Below are 20,035 nucleotides of genomic sequence, written 5' to 3'. Positions count from 1 at the left end.
AACAAATATGTTTGTAAACATGTTGATTTTAAGTAGAGATCTAGAATGATCTATTTCCAGAAAGTTATGTGTGTTTACTTGTTTACTGTTTTTAGTTAGATATTTCTAGAAGTAGAAGGTTCTCCAATATTCTTGAATTACGGTTTAGCTATATATACTCCAGCTGTCCAAGGCTAATCAGAACTGTAATGAGACCTGTAACCTTTGAGGAACCATTTAGTAGAGTCATTATAGACTGTGTAGGTCCTCTACCCAAAACTAAGTCTGGGAATGATTATCTTTTAACTATTATGTGTGCTTCCACACGCTTTCCTGAAGCCATTCCACTCAGGAATATTAAAGCCCCTAACATAGTCAAGGCTTTGGTTAAATTCTTTACATTGGTTGGTCTTCCAAAAGCTGTCCAATCGGACCAAGGTTCGAATTTCATGTCTGGTATTTTTCAACAAGTCATGTACCAGCTCCAGATCAAGCAGTATAAGTCTAGTGCTTATCATCCAGAGTCTCAGGGTGCTTTAGAACGTTTTCATCAGACATTGAAGAATATGATGAGATCTTATTGTTTTGAAAACAAAAGAGATTGGGACGAAGGTATACACATGTTGTTGTTTGGCGTTAGAGAATCTGTACAAGAATCTCTTGGCTTCAGTCCCTTTGAACTTGTGTTTGGACATACTGTACGTGGTCCTTTGAAAATTTTGAAAGACAAAATTTTGGACGAAGATTCTAAAGTGAATCTCTTAGAGTATGTGTCTAACTTTAAGCAAAGGTTGACAAGGGCATGTGAACTGGCAAAAGAAAATTTGGCCGTTACTCAAACCAAAATGAAAACATGGTATGATAAAGATGCCCGTGCAAGAAGTTTTGATCCAGGTGACAAAATTTTGGCTCTATTACCAATACCGGGTCAGCCTTTGCAAGCTAGATATTTTGGACCTTATATTGTTGAGAAAAAGGTTGATGATGTTAACTACATTGTACAAACTCCAGGGAGGCGCAAGAAAACTCAATTATGTCATGTTAATATGCTTAAGAAATATGTAGATAGAGAAGAGAGCAAGACCTCTCAACCTATTGCTACTTTGGCCTCTGTACCATCACAAAGTGAAAGTACAGCTGATATTTGTAAATTAGACTTAGATGGTGGTGTACAAGATGTAGGTTTAGACTGTGGTGTTAAGTTACGGAATTCAGATGTGCTCGCGAACTTGGACAAGAAACTGTGTCATCTATCAGAAAAGGAACGCAATGAACTGAAAGATTTGATACTTGAGTTTAAACATTTGTTTCCGGATACACCAGGCAAAACAGATGCTATCTATCATGACGTGGATGTAGGCGATGCGCCACCTGTCAAGCAACATCCTTACCGTGTCAATCCTTTGAAAGAAGAACACTTAAAGAAAGAAATTCAATACATGTTGGACAATGATATTATTGAACCAAGCAAAAGTGAATGGAGCTCTCCATGTGTTCTGGTGCCAAAGCCAGACAAGACATACCGGTTCTGTACTGACTTCAGAAAAGTAAACTCTGTCAGTAAAACAGACTCTTATCCAATTCCAAGGATTGACTCATGTATTGACAAAGTTGGCAAAGCCAAGTACGTAAGCAAGTTTGACCTGTTGAAAGGATATTGGCAGGTGCCATTAACAGAAAGAGCTAAAGAAGTGTCGGCATTTGTAACCTCGCAAGGTTTGTACCAGTACAAAGTTATGCCATTTGGTATGAAGAATGCCCCGGCAACATTTCAACGTCTTCTTAACAGCGTGATATCAGACCTGGAAGGCTGTGATGGATACATTGATGACGTCATCAACTACCACGACACGTGGGAAGACCATCTACGCGGGATTCGTGAATTCTTCGAAAGACTCACTACCATGAAATTGACTGTAAACTTATTGAAATGTGAATTTTGTCATGCAACTGTTGAATTTTTAGGCCATGTTGTAGGACAGGGGCAGGTTAAACCTGTTCAGGCCAAAGTAGAATCAATTATAGATTTTCCAGCTCCTGGAGGCAAGAGAGAGCTGATGAGGTTTCTTGGTATGGCTGGATACTACAGAAAATTTTGTCAAAATTTCTCTGTTATAGCAGCTCCACTTACTGCTTTGTTAAAGAAAAATGTCAAATTTGTCTGGTCAGACGAATGTAAGTCTGCCTTTGAGAAATTGAAAGCCATACTATCAAACTCACCAGTTCTGACTGCTCCAGATTTTAATAAACAGTTTAAACTGTTTGTTGACGCCAGCGATGTAGGTGTTGGTGCTGTTTTGATGCAAGAAGGTACTGAACAAATTGACCATCCAATTTGTTATTTCTCTCATAGCCATAAGGAGAACATTAAAATAGACTAGTTACATGCTTATAATATTGCTGAAGACATTATATCAATATAATTGGTAGAAATTTCTGATAGCAAAGACGACCGCAGGTATGGTTAATGATACAATATTGGGCCAATCTCATTTTTTCTGTGTTTGAAACTGTATATGTACATATAAACTGAAAAAAACTATCATGAAATGGCATCACAGATGTAATATACTAAAGTATGACTGTGTTAAGGAAGACATAGAGGAAACTTATGTATTATTGTGTAGTAATTTTGAATTTTATCTAATGGAGATCATGTAATCAAATCTTGAATTGCATTATTTTTGATTTTATCCAGGTTTTGGAATGCAGTTGAGAAGCTGCGATCAGCTGACAAGGTAAGATGTGTTGTACTGTGCGTAATATTGGTGTTGCTGTACAGGTTTCAGTGGGTTTTTATGTTTAAGTGCAAGAATAATTTTACAGACTAGCATTAATAACAAATTAGTGCATCTGAAATGATTGCTTCTGAAATGATCCATGGTAATGGTTATCAGTGCAAACAAACAGGATGAGTTTGCTGAGAAATTCAATAAAAGTGTGGAAATCACTTTATTAATATCAGGATGGGGCATTTATTGAGTCAAATATGGTATCTGGTTTTCTTTCACCCACAGAGACACCATCACCAACTGGGCAGTGACATCTTTTACCAGTATATAACAAGTGCTACCAGTGTGGTCAAGACTGACCGATCACTCATAAAAACAATGGAGACATTCCTCAAGGGGGACACGGTAAGTGACCATAACACTGGTTTGATGAATGCAGACATTTGAACCTAATTCTAGTTTAACATATCAATTAAAGTAACTTTTTTAATTTTAGCGCTTTATTTTATCAACGTATTTGAAATGCTAATTTGTGTACGGTGCTAAAATTGTAAAAAGGTATTTCTGGTATTTCATTGTGTTATTTCAATGATTTATAACCATGCTAATAAATAATAATTTACAGATTTTCACATTTGTCCTAAAAGGAGGGGTATCACTCAGAATCAAAATAAAGATCTAAAAGTCAGTCTGAAGCTTTGAAATGATTAAAAAATTAAAGTATGTTCACCTAGAAAACTGCGAAATTAAGATTTCAAATTTAGTCGCCTTTTACAATTATTCAGTGGGGCAGCAGGCACAATTGTAACATCCTACCTTCAGTGAAAGTGTTGCTTGAAATTTACTCACAAAACAAGGCTAAATAATTTAAAAACTTGCTTAAAACATGGGGAACCAGCGGATGTTTAGTGGACAGATGGTACCATTCATTTACTATGACCTAATTTATGCACATGGCCTAGCCAATATGACCCTAGGATGTAATAATATCTTAAGCAGGTTATGGCAAGATCCACATGTAAATGTAGTAGTAAACATCAATTTCAAGCTATCAAATTGTTGTAAAATCTTAGTTTTTAGCAAAAATATTAAAGTTTTTAATGCTTAAATAAAACAAATACTTAACTAGGTCACTGTGACCTGAACTTTGAATTTTTCATCAGTTTTCTGAACTGAACTTCACAAAACCAAAATTTGAAGGAAAAAACTGCAAAAAATGTTATATCTTTTCTGATAATTCATTGATTAGGACTTAAACAATGAAAATGTGAATTTTCACCATTTGACTTTTGACCTCTGAAATTGCCATGATCGCCGAAAAATTGGATATTCTGATTAGCACACAATATGCAGCTTACCCTAAGGTATCTCCATGCAAAATATTTTACTTATCACTGAGTGGCCGTGAAACAGCCCAAAGTGATACCCCTCCTTTGACTGCACTTTTAAAAATATGTATGCATGTTTACAGTATTGTAATGACCAACTTAAACATTAAGATTTAAATTAAAACTTCAGTTGAATCATTTTATTATTTAGAACAAATTGCATTATTGTTTTCTGTTTTCTGACCAGGGCCCAGATGCCTTCTTTGAAGCCCAAGAACAAGTGTACCAGGTGCTTCAGAAAGATCACTATCCATCTTTCCTTGTCAGTGATATTTACTACCGGTTTATTATTAGTGACGATGATGAGAGAATGGAGGCAGCGTCTTTATCTTCAAAAGGCGAGATAGTGTTAAAACAAAATCATTATCATTGAATAAACCTCTCCACACCACCCCACTAAAAAAAAAAATTAAAAAAAATTGATATCTTTATTTTTCCGTATTTATCAATGTGATTTGTAAAATATTCATTCATATATATGTACACATATACACTGTAAACATGGTTATTATTGTTGTTTTGTTTGTGATGTTACACAGCAAATGCATCTGTGGTCCAATTATATGCATGTCAAAATTTGAACATTAATTGTTATCTATAATTTTATTGTCTTACTGTCTTTACAAAAACAGACCAGTTTTTCTTTGGCCCTACTGAGAGTTTCCTGGAACCAGAAGATGAGGACGACTCTGATGACGGAGATCTGTTTGCTAGCGAGTCATACGCAGCCCAGCAGAGACTGGAGACACTTGACGACAAGATCCGCAACAAGACACAAGCGATCCAGGCTCTTAAGACAAAGAAAACTGATGATGCCAAGGTAAACCTATCGCTTTGGATGTTTTACCTGTATGTGGTGATATATCTAATCACCAGATAGTGTTTTAAGGTATAGGGTACTTAAAACTTCAAATCACTCAGGATTATTTGAAAATTAAAACTCTATACACTACAATATTTTGTACTAAAATATGATTGAGCTATCAAATTGCCTCTTCTGTACATCTTGAATATAGTCATGGTGATGATTAGTAATTATCTGCACTAATTTGTTAAAGATTGCTTTTGCTCTTAAAATTTGATTGTGTCAAAGTAAGTAGGTTTATAGTATCCCAATGGAGGATTAAAAAAAGATTAAGACAGTATTTCCCTTTTGAAAATCAGAGTGAAATTGGTTGGATCAGAGTTCACCAGATAGAACAGTTTCCTTCTTTCAGGTCACCGTAATGAAATGAAAAAAAAAAAATGACTGTATACACATGTGACTATTATTCACAATAATAAATCTTTTTTTTTTTCCTGTATGCAATATTTTGTGTTTGTATTTTTGACATATTTGTGAATATTTATATAAATTTGTGATCAAGATATCTCTGACAATCGTGCATTCAATGACATTGAACATTGTATACAGTTGTCCGCAAAATATTTGAAAAAGGCTAAAATTTGTATTTTGTGAAAATAATTAAAAGTAATTAACCATGATCAATGAGTACTAGTTTTTTGGGAATTCTGGAAGTTACATTTCCTCTTGGAAATTTTACATGTAGGAATTAGTGTATGTATTAAAAATTTTATTGACAGATTGGTAAAGTAGAGAAGGATATGGAGAAGGAAAGAGAAAACCTAATGCACGAGAAGAAGCAATTAGAGGCACATATCCTCCGCATGCAGATGTGGTGTGAGAATCAAGGGAAGTGGCGGGCCCATGTATATGAAACAGAGGTATAACATTTTGTTATGTTAAATTTATGGACATTTGATGTATATAAAAATAATAAAATTTCAGAGTTAAAATATGAGGTCTGTTCTTGTTCAGTAATTTAAAATTTGTATACAAACACACAAACAAACATTCAAATATTTTAAATGGAAACTCAATTTTTAACCCACCATCAACAAATTGTGGGCTATTCAAATTGCCTTTCGTCTGTGGTCCGTTGTCCGTCATTTAGCAATTATTGTTACCGCTATTCCTCAGAAAGTACCGAAAGGATCTGTCGCAAATTTCATACTTAGCCCCTCAAGGACCATAGTTGTGCATATTGCATTTTGATACTGATCGGTGAACAAGATGTCCGACAGGTAGCCATCTTGGATTTTGATAGATGATATTTGTTACCACTATTTCTCAGAAAGTCCCAATAGGATCCGTCTCAAATTTCATATGTAGGTTCCCCTAGGACGATCATGATGCATATTGCATTTTGGGACTGATCAGTCAACAAGATGGCAGACAGATGGCTATCTTGGAGTTTGATGTTTGAAGCTTGAAAAGCAGAGAAAAGATCCTTCTTTCCATTGTCAGACATATATCATTCTTTTGTGGGTGCCAAGATCCCTTTTGGATCTCTTGGGTTTTTTTTTAAATATCTTTCCATTCTTCACTTCAATCATCTTTGATGCATAGAAATGTAAATTATGCTGTCTATAGACTTTGGAGGAAGGAGAGAAGAAGACTCCAGTATTTGTGCTGATAATACACCTAGTTGGGTCTGGTATGAGTCAAAACCTCCAGAAAAGCAGCCATGGATGGGTTGTCTCCCGCACACTCCCAGAATTCCAAAAGATGCATAGACAACTTGTTCAGGTAATTCATCAGTGTGTAAATCATATAAGCTTCAGCACATTACCTCTTTATGTTTCAATTTTACTTTTAGCCATTGGTGTGTCGTCTCTCCTGTACTCTCTGTGTCTGTTACCCATAAATATTTTCAAAAGATATTTGTTTTTAAAACTTTATAACTTCTTTCCTCTGGGTTTCTTATTGTGTATTTTCTATTTTGGAATAATTTTGAAATCATTCAGAAAGTCTTTTTGTATGTCCAGAGAAATCTTCCTGAAATTTCATATCAGTTAATGCATGGATTCTGGTACTAAGTTAAAAACATAATAAATAGATATCATCTTAAAGCACTTGGATCGAACTTTGCAACGGTTCCTTAAAGTCTGTTATCAAACTTTGCAACAGTCCTTAAAGTGAATAGTCGGGCAAAGAAAACCAGTCTAAAGGTGTTCATTGGCCTTCCAAAAGTTCTCACATATTAATACGACGGCCAAGTTCTGCTTAGTTTCCCAGTTCTGACCATTGAAATAATTGAAAAGTTTTACAAATAAACTCTTTGAAAGCAAGGCTGCGTGGAAATGTAACCATGGACATAGCCAGCCGGGAGGACGTTTTAGTATTCCTATAATATCAATTAATTTCTTCGCATGCAGAGCGATTTTGACGGGAGATTTTATTTTTCTATTCCATCAGAAATTATACTGGATACATTCACACCATTTTAACTAGCTGCAATATTGTAGCTCAAAAGACTTTTTGACAGAAAATGGTGTCGTCTTTAGAGCTACAATTGGTGCCTATTACTGCTAATAGAGCAAAGTAATGATTATGCAAACCATTATAAAACGTTTGTTTGTATTTTATCGTATTTGTTTGATATCGCTTACCTACTAGGCAATAAAAGTGAACCACATAAAATATCAAAGTCTCATCGAGGCATTACTTTTTTACATAATACATATGAAGGTCTTTCTGAAGGGAATTTATACAGTAAGTCCACAAATTGTGAATTTGACGTCTTGTGGCCGGTACGGTAGATATTAAGAATGGTAGTTTTGTTTGTTTTGGACAAAAATGATATGTAAATGCATGTATATGCATAAAATAATTGAAAACCTACAAAAAAGTATAGAAAACTACGCCCGAGTGATTTTCGGAGGCAGTGCTCCACTACGACACATAGGGACCAATTTGTACCCTGCCGAAAGGTATAGTAGGCCGGGTACGTATATTTGTTCTACATTTTAACCAACTTTAGCCTTCCTTGCCCAACTGTTCACTTTAAAGTTTTGGATAGAACTTTTGCAACATTTCCTTAAAGTTTGAAATAAAAAACGTTTTTGACCACAGATTGGATCCTGGTTGAAGAAGAAAGACTTGCCTACCATTGGAAGGTTTACAACTGTTGATGACAAGTTTATACAGGAGAGTAAAACCGCCATCAATGAATATCTCAGTGTGAGTCTCTGTTGATTTATTCTTTTTAGATTTTAAGTTAGTAATTGGTAGAATTGACTTGTGTTAAGCAGAGATTAAAGGGATGCACGTATATTTAAGCAGAGATTAAAGGGATGCACGTATATTAACATCTTGAATTTAAATACAATTTATCCTGTAAAATCAGGCCCTTGTCTGCTAGGGCATCCAGTAGACCCTTGAGAGTATGTTTTTGACTCCCAAAAATCAGATTTGACTCTTGAGTTTGAAACATGTGTCTATTTGTCATGATATGTTTTGACTCTTCAGATTTCTAAGAAATTTTAATTTGACTCCTGAATTTGCTAAAAATCAAGGGTCAACTGGATGCTCTTGTCTAAAGCAGGTTCCTACCTCTTCTGATTTGGTTATATGGTGTTTTCCTTCTTTGAGTATTTAAAAACTGTATAAGGCTGCCAAATATCCTGATTACATCTGTTTTAGACCAACTAGAATATATTATTTTGAACAACTGATATATTGTTATGGACTTTTTGTATTCAATCTGTGACTCTATATTTACTGTGACATAAATGTAATTCAAATGTAATAATACATGTAATGATGTGACTCAAGGCGGTGATGAAGGATGAACGCATGGCTCAGAGTGAAGTTCTCTGTCGATTCTTAACTCCAACACCATCTTACCTTAAACAGCAGGAGACAGCAGCGAAGAAAAATACATTCTTCCTGGACAGTTTACTTAAAAGGTAGCAAAAAACCCTAATCAATGATCGCTACTTCCTTAACATTCTAATTGTATTTATTATGCCAAGTTTGTGACTTCAATTCTGAGCTGATACAGTTTGTCCCGTCTAAATGCTCTTAAAATATTCCGATTCATATGACTGTTGCAGGAGCTGTCAAGAACATGCTTCAATTGTAATATTATTTTTCATTTTAAAAAATATCACATACAGTTTTTATCTTTATCATGATATAATCAAAATACATGGCATGCATATGTATGCAAATTAAAGATAAATGTTTGAGTATTCTATACTTCAGCCTTCCTAAAATTGGCCAGGAATCCCATGAGAATGAAGATGAATTGTTGTTTTCTGGAGATGACAGGTAAGCAAAACTAGTTACCATGATTGTATTGAAATTGATAGTCATCATGGGAAAGCTTCAAGTGATCCAGTATTGAGGTTAAGTGAGGCATAACACACAGTGTGAAGTATGACCTGTTACCAGTGGAACATTTCTAATTGAATTGGACTCTTTTAAAGTTATCGTACCGTATGTTGGATAATTGTATTTTGTTGAACAGTTACTGAAACTGCTCCTGCATCTGGAACAGTAAATATGTGCTATCACGACGAGATTCACATCTATACTCATTGACTTTTAAACAATATATTAATATGAAGTTCTTATACAAATGAACTGACACGTTAATTGATGTAGTTTATGTTGTTATGTAATCTTTGTAGTTCTAAACTGGACAGAAGTAAGGACTCCATAGCAGAACCATTCTATAAACTGGTGAACGAGGTGTTTGAGCTACGAGGCATGTTTAAGTGGCTGAGGAAAAGTTTCATTGCCTTTGTAGAAGTCAGCTTTGGCAGATCCATAAACAGGTGGGCTAACCAAACACGATTATGTACAATATTTTCTAAAAAGTTATTCCATTATGTCAATATATTCAAATGCCTATCACTCTTTGACTGCTCATTTATAACATATTTCAGCTTAAAACTATTTACAGGTTATGTAAAGCCAGAAATAGTTTTTGATGAAATACAATATACATGTGCTTAAACATTTAAAGTATGAAAAAGTAAGTATATGATTTAATTTTCCCTTTAACTCATTCGCCCCCGAAGCCACATTTAGATTCTTCATAATCAAAGACTAGACCAGTCCATTATGAAATGCAGTGGCGAAAGAGTTAAATGAATGATGAATTAATGGAAGGAATCTTATCCAAACCAAATTATAGCAGTCAGCATACTGTTATAAATTATAAAATATAATATTATATTGAATCACATTAGTCATTGTATTTACTAAATGGAGTCTTGGATGGATGGCAAGGAGAAGTTTCTGACAAACATTAAAAAAAAAATGAAAGTGTATTTATTGCATCAAAAGACAATGGCGTTTTCTTAAAACATATAACAGTATTTTCATTTTTTTGGTACCATTAGGCAAAATGGAGCCTTATACATGTATGTATTACAACAATGTTAAGCAGTAAAGCATGACAAAACACTTCTGAAACTTTCTGTTGTTTCTAACAGTGTTGACAGTCAGAAAAGTAACATTTGATAAGAAATTGGCTGACAAGTCGACTCTTTTGTTATGGGAGTACTGAATATGATGGTCATAGTTGGGTTTTATTTTTTCATGACAGACAGTTGAGGGATACTGTTGATTGGATATTCTCTGAGCCAATGATCATCTACTACATACGAATGTTTAAAGACTCCATGTGGCCAGAAGGTAAACTAGCTCCCTATACAGAGGCCAAAAGTGACGAGAAGAAATTCAGGACTCGGATGGAGGCCAAGGAGAAGTTTCTGACAAACATTCCAGGTAACTTTATTGAAGCAAGTCATGAAATCTCTGTATTTTTGATAATGCTTTGAAAGTTTCCAAAATTTTTGTCAGATCATCAGATGATGGGCTATTCAAATCACTTTTCGTCCTTGGTCTGTCCGTCTTAACAATGCTTGTTATCGATATTTCTTAGAAAATGCTGAAGGGATCATTCTCAAATTTCATTTGTAGCTTCCCCTAGGGCCCTGGCCGTGCATATTGCGTTTTGGGACCAATCTGTTAACAAGATGGCAACCAGGCAGCCTCTTGGATTTTAATAATTAAAGGTTGTTATCGCTATTTCTCATAAAGTACTGAAGGGATCATTCTCAAGTTTCATATGTAGGTTTCCCTAGGGCCCTTATTGTGCATAATACATTTTGGGACCAATCGGTCAACAAGATGGCCGCCAGGCAGCCATCTTAGATTTTGATAGTTAATGTTTTTTATCGCTATTTCTCATAAAGTACTGAAGGAATCATTCTCAAGTTTCATTTGTAGATTCCCCTAGGTCCCTAGTTGTGCATATTGCATTTTGGGACCAATCGGTCAACAAGATGGCCACCAGGTAGCCATCTTTGATTTTGATAGTTAAAGCTTGTTATTGCTATTTCTCGGAAAGTACTGAAGGGATCATTCACAAATTTCATATGTAGGCTCCCCTAGAGCCATATTTGTGCATATTGCGTCTTGGGACCAATCAGTCAACAAGATGGCTGCCAGGTAGCCATCTTAGATTTTAGTAGTAAAACATTGTTACCAGTATTTCTCAGAAAGTAATGAAGGGATTGTTCTCAAATAACACATTTAGGTTCCCCTAATTGAAGCTTGAAAAGAAGAGAAAGATCTAATTTCATACATGATTTCACACAAGTATTTGACCAGTATTAAAAAGGAGTTTTAAGTGGACTTCTTACTAAATAAAGTATTTGTTATCTTCAAGACATGTCCCAGACTAGTTATGGACATATATAAGTTGTGAAAGTGGTCCCCAGATTATTTTGTATCTTTGATTTTCATTTTGTAGATGCCTTAAAGTCACTGCTAGGAGAAAATAATGCCAGAAGAGGATCTATCAAAGTATTTGAAGTACTGCAAGATACTCGGCTTAACAAGCACCTGTTTTATGTGAGTGTTTTATTGCCAAAAAAATCTTTTAAAGGCCCACTACCTTTCCGAAACAAAATTCATTAGTTTCTTAAACACAATAACATGAAAAAATAATTTATACCAAAGGCGTAAGAACACCAAAATAATCCAGAATACCCAGTGGTATCTTTGTTAACAGTGGATATTCAGTTCAGTCTGGCGAAGTGATATACAACTAATGCTAGGTTATAAGGACAACGGTGGGAAACATAAGACAACCTCCATTATGAAAATTTATATTTTATTTATTTTAATTGAATTGATGGCAAGTTTAGTATTAACAGTAAGCTAATAACTTAAGCGACTCTACAAAAAACATTAATCTTGTTTTACATTCCCATTTAAAAAAATAAAAAGCCATGTAGGTAAGGTAGTGGGCCTTTCTATATATGTTCAAAAAAATGAATTAAGTATTTTTCTGCAATCTAAATAGGAAATAACCTCTTGAATTAAGTATTTTTCTGCAATCTAAATAGGAAATAACCTCGAATATAAGAAATTGAAGTTTTTAAAAGATAATTTTTTTGTGATATATTTTGTAATTGATTAAAACAAATAACTATTCAGAACTCTAAATACTTAAGAATTTTGTTTGGATGGTTTTGGTTGAAAAGAAATTTATGTTCACTTTTAGATCCTGTTAGAAGTGGTATTGATGGAAATTTGCCCCGAATTGAATGAAGCTGACACACCCATGTCATCCACAGAAGTGATATCCTTATAATGGATGGGTCTGTGTTAAAAATTCAACATTTTCAATGGTAAAAGGCATAAAATGTTACCCTCTATGGTCGGTGGTATTTAAATAATTGATTTAACAAAAACATTGACCAAATGACAGTGTAAGTAGCCTCATTCCTAAATGTTGAAGGAAGCCATCTTGTTATTTACATTGAACATTATTTATAAATCAACCCATGTTGTTTTAATAAACTACATCTATCATAACATTTTTATCAATGCTGATCAATCTGATTAAAATACAGATCCTTTTTCTCACTTCGTTTCATAGATGATCTGATACCATCTCCTTAAGGGTCACCTTTGATTTCTTTATTCTCACTGTAATTTAGTTTAATTGCATTTTCTCCACAGCTAGAAACATCAACTGAAAACGGCATTTCGTTACAAGATGCAGACGCGTCTTATGTTATGTTATGCTCTGTGAACGAAATGACGACATATTACACGAAAATTATTCAAACAATGTCGACCATGTCAAGAAATTTGGACATATTACATTTACATTGTTATTTGATTATGGAATATTGTCCAATCTTCTATGAAAGAAAGTGAGAATAATGATCTGTACTTTGATGATATGACGTATGTATATAACATTACTTTGTGAGTATGATGACATTCCACGATGATGAATGTTTTTTTAATATTACAAGGTCACATATGTGTTACCTGATTTTGCTATATTTGTTACGTTATAGGTATAAAGATGAAATACACACCTTAGTGACTGGAAGGATATAACTAGTAACGATGCTAAACTCAAAAGTAAAGCTCATTCTGATATATCGGAGTTAGTTCCCTTTATTTCACACCGTCATTACTGATTGAATGAAATGAAGTTTGATCGATCAAAATGGAATATTACTCCTATTTATTTCAGAAATAGTCCTTTTACGAACCTACTGGAATCAAAATTTTGCAATTAATTCCATAGTTTATTATTGTATATACCACAACTACATAAAATGGAATGACTAGTTAATCAGAAGAAGGAATATTTTTATACTGGAGCGAGAAATGTTAAATGACTTTTGTTGTTTATGTTATGCACATGTGATAGGTTTCTGTGTATTTCTTATTTTAAATATTGTTAAATCTCTTAGATTATATTGCTGTAGGTATTATAATAAATAATAGTTAAATCTCTTAAATTCTACAGCTGTAGTATTAGAAAATGTTAAAATATTTCAGGTTCAATGTTATCAGAAATTTCCATTCATGAAATCCAATATTGTTTTCTTGATATGTGTAGTCTAAATGAAGGTCTGTGGTTTGGCTGCAGGCTTTGGCATTTCACAAGTGTTTTATTTAGAAGACTATGGAAACGGTATATGGGAAAATTCTGATGATATTCGTCCAATATAAAATAAGAGTACATTTGAATTTTTTTTTTTGGCAGTGAATCATTTGATATTTATCGAGAAAATCGTGAAATCAGGAACCATGCACATTTATTGATGACTACATTGTTCGTAATTGTAATTTAATAAACATGTTATAATGGGACTTGTGCAATAAACAATCAAACGAAATCGGTCATTGTTTTTCGTTAATACTTGTCTTGACTACTCGCTAGATGTGGAAATTATACACAAATAATAGAAGTTGATTTTCTGAAAGTGCCAACTTGGAACAGGTTCGTTAAATGAAACACTCACGGTTCTTTCACGTTCTAAGAACGTGAAATCCAAAATGGCGGACAACAGTCTGGCATTATACGAGTAGCAAATAAATTATATTGAAAATGATATGCTTCGTATTTAAAATGGTAACAACGATAATTTCAATTTGCTCGGTCATTATCTATGTGTTTGTTGATAAAAAACGCATCTTTCACGGATGTAACCTGAAAAGTTCAGTCGTAATATCTGCAAAACATACGATTTCAGTTGCTGGGTTTAGTAAAAAGGACCCATAAGTGCGGAGAAACCGTAAATTATGTTTTTTACATAAATGCAGAGTTTTGTTGTAATTAGACTAGAACACCTTTCACTAGCGGTCATATTGGTTCAAAATTGGAACCCTCAAATAAGACGTGCCAGACAAACCGGTTCGTTCCAGCGCAACGTCAAGTAACATTTAGCGGAACGTCGGGTTCGTCCGGAAAAACCGAAACGTTCCGCTAAATGGAAGACGTCCCGGAAAAACAGGAACGTTCCGCTAAATGGAACACGCTTTACGACAAACGTACATTGTTTACTGTTATCATATTTTAACACTTAAAGATGCTGCACCTCTGACGAATGGTACTTTTTCTCGGTCGATAAATAGTCGACGTAGATGAATAAGTATCTACTTGATCACCATTACCACCATTGAAAAGTTTAAGCTTCTTATTCTATTTCACTAAAAGATGAAATATATTAAAAATAGAAAAAAATTCTCGAAAAAGACCATGATACTATGGCCTATATGAAATGAAGTACTGGTTACGCATGCACCTGAAGCAAAGAAGTCATTTATATATATTTGTGTGTGTTAATTATACATTTACATGAGTTAAAAGCATTTTTTTCATCAAATAATGAGTATCGTTTATGCTCTGTCAGCGGTGGCGCATTTTAAAAACATCTTCACTATAATATGAAAGACTTAACGCTCATCGAATTTTATGTGTGTTGTTAATATAGCAAATACTTGTTTGAACATTCATTTGTTAATCTGTTCCCTACTAATTTTGATCGAAAATGTGATTGCGTCAAAATAAGAACGTTAACAGTACCATATTATACACAATATTATAAATAAAATGTACGTTAGATACGATTTTTAGATAAGAAATAATACTATCAAAGTTTAGAATATAGAATACTGTACAGTATAAAAAATATTTGCGATAAATGAAATTCCTTAACAGCGCGGAATGGCACGGAAGTTATACGGTAATGGACTGTTGGTCAGTCCAAGTCGTCCCTCCAGTGACGGAAATACACCACTGGTCTCAAGTTGTAGATCAAACTTCTGGAGAAGTGACGTGACAAATAAGAATAACTCCAGTTTGGCTAGGGATTCTCCAAGGCACACGCGTCTACCTGTATAATATAGTAAACATTAATATATATCACTCAATTTCGCGCATTGAACGATTTCACATCCAAAATACACGATAGCTGATTGAGAATGCACAAATAAATAATTTTATCTTGTAATGCCGACTAATGAATTAATGCCAACGAGTTGGTATATATCTCGTTATAATATTTTAATCTTGTGTATACATGAGCTTGTCAATGGCAATTATGTGGTGAATTAACGTATATTGAGATACAAAATAATCATATTAGACATCTAATTCCTACCTCAATACAACTTAAACATATCGTACAACATGTCAGTGGAGCGGAATTACAAATTTTGTTTACAATCCTAATTGATTGGGATAGTATGTCGTTCTGAGGAGATAACATTATTTGTGTCCTCAATCAGCCATCTGGTAATGAAAGACAAGTCAAACATTTATCAAAGGAAGAGAATCAGGCCTCAGAATATGCTTACAGAAGAACGGTTAATCATAAAATGATTAATGATGTTGCAGATTGGAATAAAGCATGCTTAAGCTTATATCAACTATTCTCTCTATTGTATTGTGCTGCATTGTGAACAGTTCTTCTTCTAATTGGTAAGAAAATAATGGTACCCATTTTCAAGTCCTAGATTAACAAAGATTACTTCGGTACTTGTATTACAGATACTTACCTATGGAAAATGCGATCATCTTCTTATCATTTACCACTGATCCTTCCGCATCCAGAAATCGTGACGGATCAAACTTTTCCGGTTCGGGATACACTTTGGGATCGTCTAAAACAGAGTCCAGATTTGGGATGATCATGGCGTCCTTGGGGATTACGAAACCTTTAAATGCAATGTCCCTCCTTGCTCCGTGCTGGATTGAAAGCGGTACTATATTGGCACAACGAAGAACTTCTGTCAGCATCGCTTCTGTGTAGGGCATGTTGGATCTGTCCGCCCCGGTCAGAGGTCGCGATTGGCCGACGACAGTGTTGATTTCCTCAAACATTCGTTCCTTGACGTGTGGATTGTGGAGTAGGTACAGGATACTGTATCTAACACCAGTGGCTATGGTCTCTGTACCAGCAGCAAACAGATGCAACAGAGTTATCAACAGGTTATCATCTGTGGAAGAAAATATATGTTTGGTTGATAGCTAGGTAAAATAACTAATTTACTAAAGTCGCAAAATATATTATGACCTGTCGAAGTTTGTCTGATGTACACAAGACTGCTGATTTGTCTAATCATATGAACTTCCAGTGATGCAAATGGCCATAAATGTGACGACGACGTTAAGTGAAGCATGGAAATGCAACGGAATAGTCGTTCATGGTACAAAAGTCATGTAAACGAAAACCTGACAAGATTGTATTTACTTACTACATGACTAGTATCATATGAATTTTGTATGATGATATATTTTCATAAACTTGACGAGTGTAATTAACTTGTACAATTAAGAGAACATTACGGTTTGTTACTTTCTGTGTTACCTGTAAACACCGGTGTGTTCGGTCCACATCTATGTTGTTCTTGAATGAAGGCATCTATAAAATCCCTTGTTTCGTTTTCGTGATAAGTATCGCGATGCATTTGTACCTGCTCTGAAAAATACTTCAGAAATTCGCTGAATAATTTCTGGAATCTTTTTATTTTGAACATATCGCCTGGCAAATGTCGCAGAGCAGGAAAACAGCTGATCAATCCTGTTGGCTTGTTGATTGTCGCAGCCTCATCTAGGAGGGACACTAGCTTCACAAATCTCTCATCATTATTTTCAAACCGCTCTCCGAACACAATGCTACAGATCACATTAGCGACACTAACGTGGATGATACGGCTGATATCGAACGGCTTACCACCTGTTTCCATTACGTACTTGACGAAAATGTCAACTTCTTCATGTATCTTTGTTTCTAAGGATTTCTTTCCGAATCCGAATTCTCGCAAGGCTTTGAGGACGAATGTTCTATTTTGCTTCCACAGTTCCCCTGAGCTTGCCAATAAACCTGTATGAATATATCGGAAACTAGGTGGTCTATTCAATTGTTGTAAAGTATCAAAGGGTAAATAAGGTTTATTCATTTCCCCTCGAAGGCATACAGTTATAAAATAGATGGAAGCATTTCTTTTCATGATTTTATTTTGAAACAACGTGGCGATATTTTTTTCTGAAGTTAACAGAATTTCTTTTTTTTATAATTTAATTACAAATTAGATCACAGTATTACTGATTTCAATACAATTCGTCGGAAACACCATTTATTACCTTTTTCTTTTGAAAGTTCTACGATGACATAGGTAGGTGGCCTATCAGAGAAGTCGTCTGCTCGTTTGATAAATGCTTCGTTGAGATTTTCGTAGCCATTGATGACAACCACCGTTAAGGTGCCAAGTTGAATACTAAACACGTCACCATATTTCCGACGAAGCTTCCTGAAGATATCTGTAGGTTTTCCTGTCTTCATCAGTCCAATACTCCCCAACACTGGCCAGCCGTATGGCCCAGGAGGAAGGTTTCGTCGTTTAGTTAATAATTTTATGCTAACCACCATCGCAATAAAAACAACAAGTGCTACTTTGACATCCAGAAACTCCAGTACAGCCATGTTGTACCACGGTCGTACGGATAATAAATGAAGACTCTAGGCCTGTGAGCTCCCGGATACTGAAAACTGGCTGATGGTAACCGATCAAGTATTGCACTTATCATATCCGTTCGCTTTATGAGTGGCATGCAAGTTAACAATAGCCCTTCATGTTACTTCCCCATAACTCAAGTCTACAGGAAACGTACTCGTAATCCCTCATTGTTTGTGTCTAATCATACGCTCATAGTATACAGTTTTAGAGGACTTCATATATAGTTTTATAATCTTATGATTGTACAGTACATTTAACGATAAGATGATAATCGGTCCGAGATAATGTTTAGCCTGTTAGTGTTGCGAGTCAATACTTTCGCTTTACATTATTTACCTGAAATGAAGACCCACAAGCTTTCTGAAACGGTGTTTTATTTTCAAAATGGGAATATAAAACGAGATTGATAAGTTTGTAGACTCGCAAAATATTTAAGTGCATATTAATTTTCATAACGCCGGTCGTCTTCTACTTTCGTCGTCGTCCTAATTACCACGCGCTAGCTGACTATCTCTGCGCCAGACGACAAAACAGCAAAATAAATCTTCACTGTTAACATTGAATGCGGAGGAGATCTTGCATTTATTTGATGTTTCAGTAGACATTTCACTTGTTTTACTTTTGTTTCGGAAAGGTTGAGGGCCTTTAAACTAGAACAATTAATTTTTTTGCAAATCAAAATTTCGCGATTCGGCTTCGAGATAATATACAATGCAACTAAACTTTTTGATAATATCACAGTTGAAATTTTCGTGAGCATGACCTCCGAAACAATGAAAATATAAAGGGAGTGTAAATAGATATTGCATTATATATAAATACACGCACTGTTATCAGTAGGCCAAGTATAGACCTAGGGTAGACACCTTAAAAACGTAATTCATATAATTTTCCTTGTTTCTTGATGAATAAGTAATATTACATCCCATGAGGTTGAAACCTTTATATTTTCCAACCCACATGGAGTTTCTTTTATTCATCAAGAAACATTGAATATCATCTATGTATTTGGTGATGAGTTTCGAAATTTTGACATCTGTGATAGGTAAAGTGATGGTAAATCTAACATCAGTTTTATATGTACTGAATACTGTTTAAGCTGTTTATACTTTAAGCTGTTTTCGGTTTTATATACACTTTATTACATTTCGTATCTTTTACTACACTATGTTTACAGAAAGCAGCATTGAGTATTGTTATTAATGACAATTTGATTTGAAAACTTATATAAAAGTATTCCTAACCTTTGCAGAAAATGCAAAAGTAATTGAAGACTGAAATAAAAACATACAGGTATAATTTCGCGTCCAAATATGTCGCTGCAGCCAAATTAAAAAAAAAAACCTTCATCGTTTGTTTTCCCCCTGGCCAATGAACTCATCAACAAAAATTAATATTTTATTTGTAATTTGTTCTTTATAAAAGTTGTTGATAATTTTGTGGGCGTAGTGTATCAGAAGTAAGTGTATTGCCTAGCTAGTGTATGTACAAAGCTTATTAATCTAATAATCTATTTTATCAAGTGAACAGCAGAGAAACACGACCGTAAGAACAAGTATCCTTTTCCTGCTATTTGAAGGGGTAGAGGATGAATATCTATGATATTAGTTGATTTCTCCATAAAGGTTCTTCTATCCTACACATTGTGGTGCCCATTGTAATATATTAAGCAGTTCCTGAACCCATTACATGGTATCTGGAATTGTAGAGGTGAAGCCCTGTGCCATTGTACAAATTGAATAAATTATAACCTAGATACATTTAGTGTTAACCTTGTCTCAGATTGTAATTTCACATTG

General features: G+C 34.5%; 2 protein-coding genes across 3 annotated transcripts; one reads left to right on the top strand and one right to left on the bottom strand.

Annotated features, from left to right (window-relative positions):
• The first annotated feature begins 2,611 nt into the window (after window positions 1–2,611).
• Window positions 2,612–14,110, top strand: LOC138327641 (sorting nexin-25-like). The gene is made up of 13 exons (XM_069273907.1): window positions 2,612–2,717; window positions 2,997–3,116; window positions 4,287–4,437; window positions 4,732–4,919; window positions 5,684–5,824; window positions 6,534–6,689; window positions 8,016–8,123; window positions 8,718–8,851; window positions 9,150–9,215; window positions 9,578–9,724; window positions 10,501–10,682; window positions 11,713–11,813; window positions 12,469–14,110. The coding sequence occupies exons 2-13, from the start codon at window positions 3,090–3,092 to the stop codon at window positions 12,556–12,558; spliced, it is 1,491 nt and encodes a 496-aa protein (XP_069130008.1). The 5' UTR covers window positions 2,612–2,717; window positions 2,997–3,089; the 3' UTR covers window positions 12,559–14,110.
• On the bottom strand, window positions 10,660–18,262 carry LOC138327642 (cytochrome P450 2J4-like). 2 transcript variants are annotated; one of them, XR_011209079.1, is made up of 5 exons: window positions 17,863–18,262; window positions 17,087–17,602; window positions 16,275–16,715; window positions 12,319–15,610; window positions 10,660–12,275 (listed from the first exon to the last, which is right to left on the bottom strand). XR_011209079.1 is itself a non-coding variant. In XM_069273908.1 (4 exons), exons 1-4 carry the CDS (start codon window positions 18,200–18,202, stop codon window positions 15,429–15,431), a joined length of 1,479 nt encoding a protein of 492 aa, XP_069130009.1. In that variant the 5' UTR covers window positions 18,203–18,262; the 3' UTR covers window positions 10,660–15,428. The 2 variants fall into 2 exon arrangements, 1 of the variants encoding a protein (XP_069130009.1); XM_069273908.1 differs by having other exon boundaries at window positions 10,660–15,610.
• Between the last annotated feature and the right edge of the window lie 1,773 nt (window positions 18,263–20,035).

This window comes from Argopecten irradians, chromosome 7 (genome assembly GCF_041381155.1).
Source record: "Argopecten irradians isolate NY chromosome 7, Ai_NY, whole genome shotgun sequence".
NCBI classification, from domain to species: domain Eukaryota; kingdom Metazoa; phylum Mollusca; class Bivalvia; order Pectinida; family Pectinidae; genus Argopecten; species Argopecten irradians.
This window is presented reverse-complemented; position numbering and strand designations above follow the sequence as displayed.

Excerpts from the sequence above, each read along its gene's own strand:
- LOC138327642 (XM_069273908.1), bottom strand. The coding sequence starts at position 18,202 with ATGGCTGTACTGGAGTTTCTGGATGTCAAAGTAGCACTTGTTGTTTTT. Across the intron at positions 17,603-17,862 it reads AGAACTTTCAAAAGAAAAAG|GTTTATTGGCAAGCTCAGGG; the intron begins GTAATAAATGGT and ends ATATTCATACAG. Across the intron at positions 15,611-16,274 it reads GATGATCGCATTTTCCATAG|GTAGACGCGTGTGCCTTGGA; the intron begins GTAAGTATCTGT and ends TATATTATACAG.
- LOC138327641 (XM_069273907.1), top strand. The coding sequence starts at position 3,090 with ATGGAGACATTCCTCAAGGGGGACACG. Across the intron at positions 9,725-10,500 it reads TTTGGCAGATCCATAAACAG|ACAGTTGAGGGATACTGTTG; the intron begins GTGGGCTAACCA and ends TTTTCATGACAG. Across the intron at positions 10,683-11,712 it reads GTTTCTGACAAACATTCCAG|ATGCCTTAAAGTCACTGCTA; the intron begins GTAACTTTATTG and ends TTCATTTTGTAG.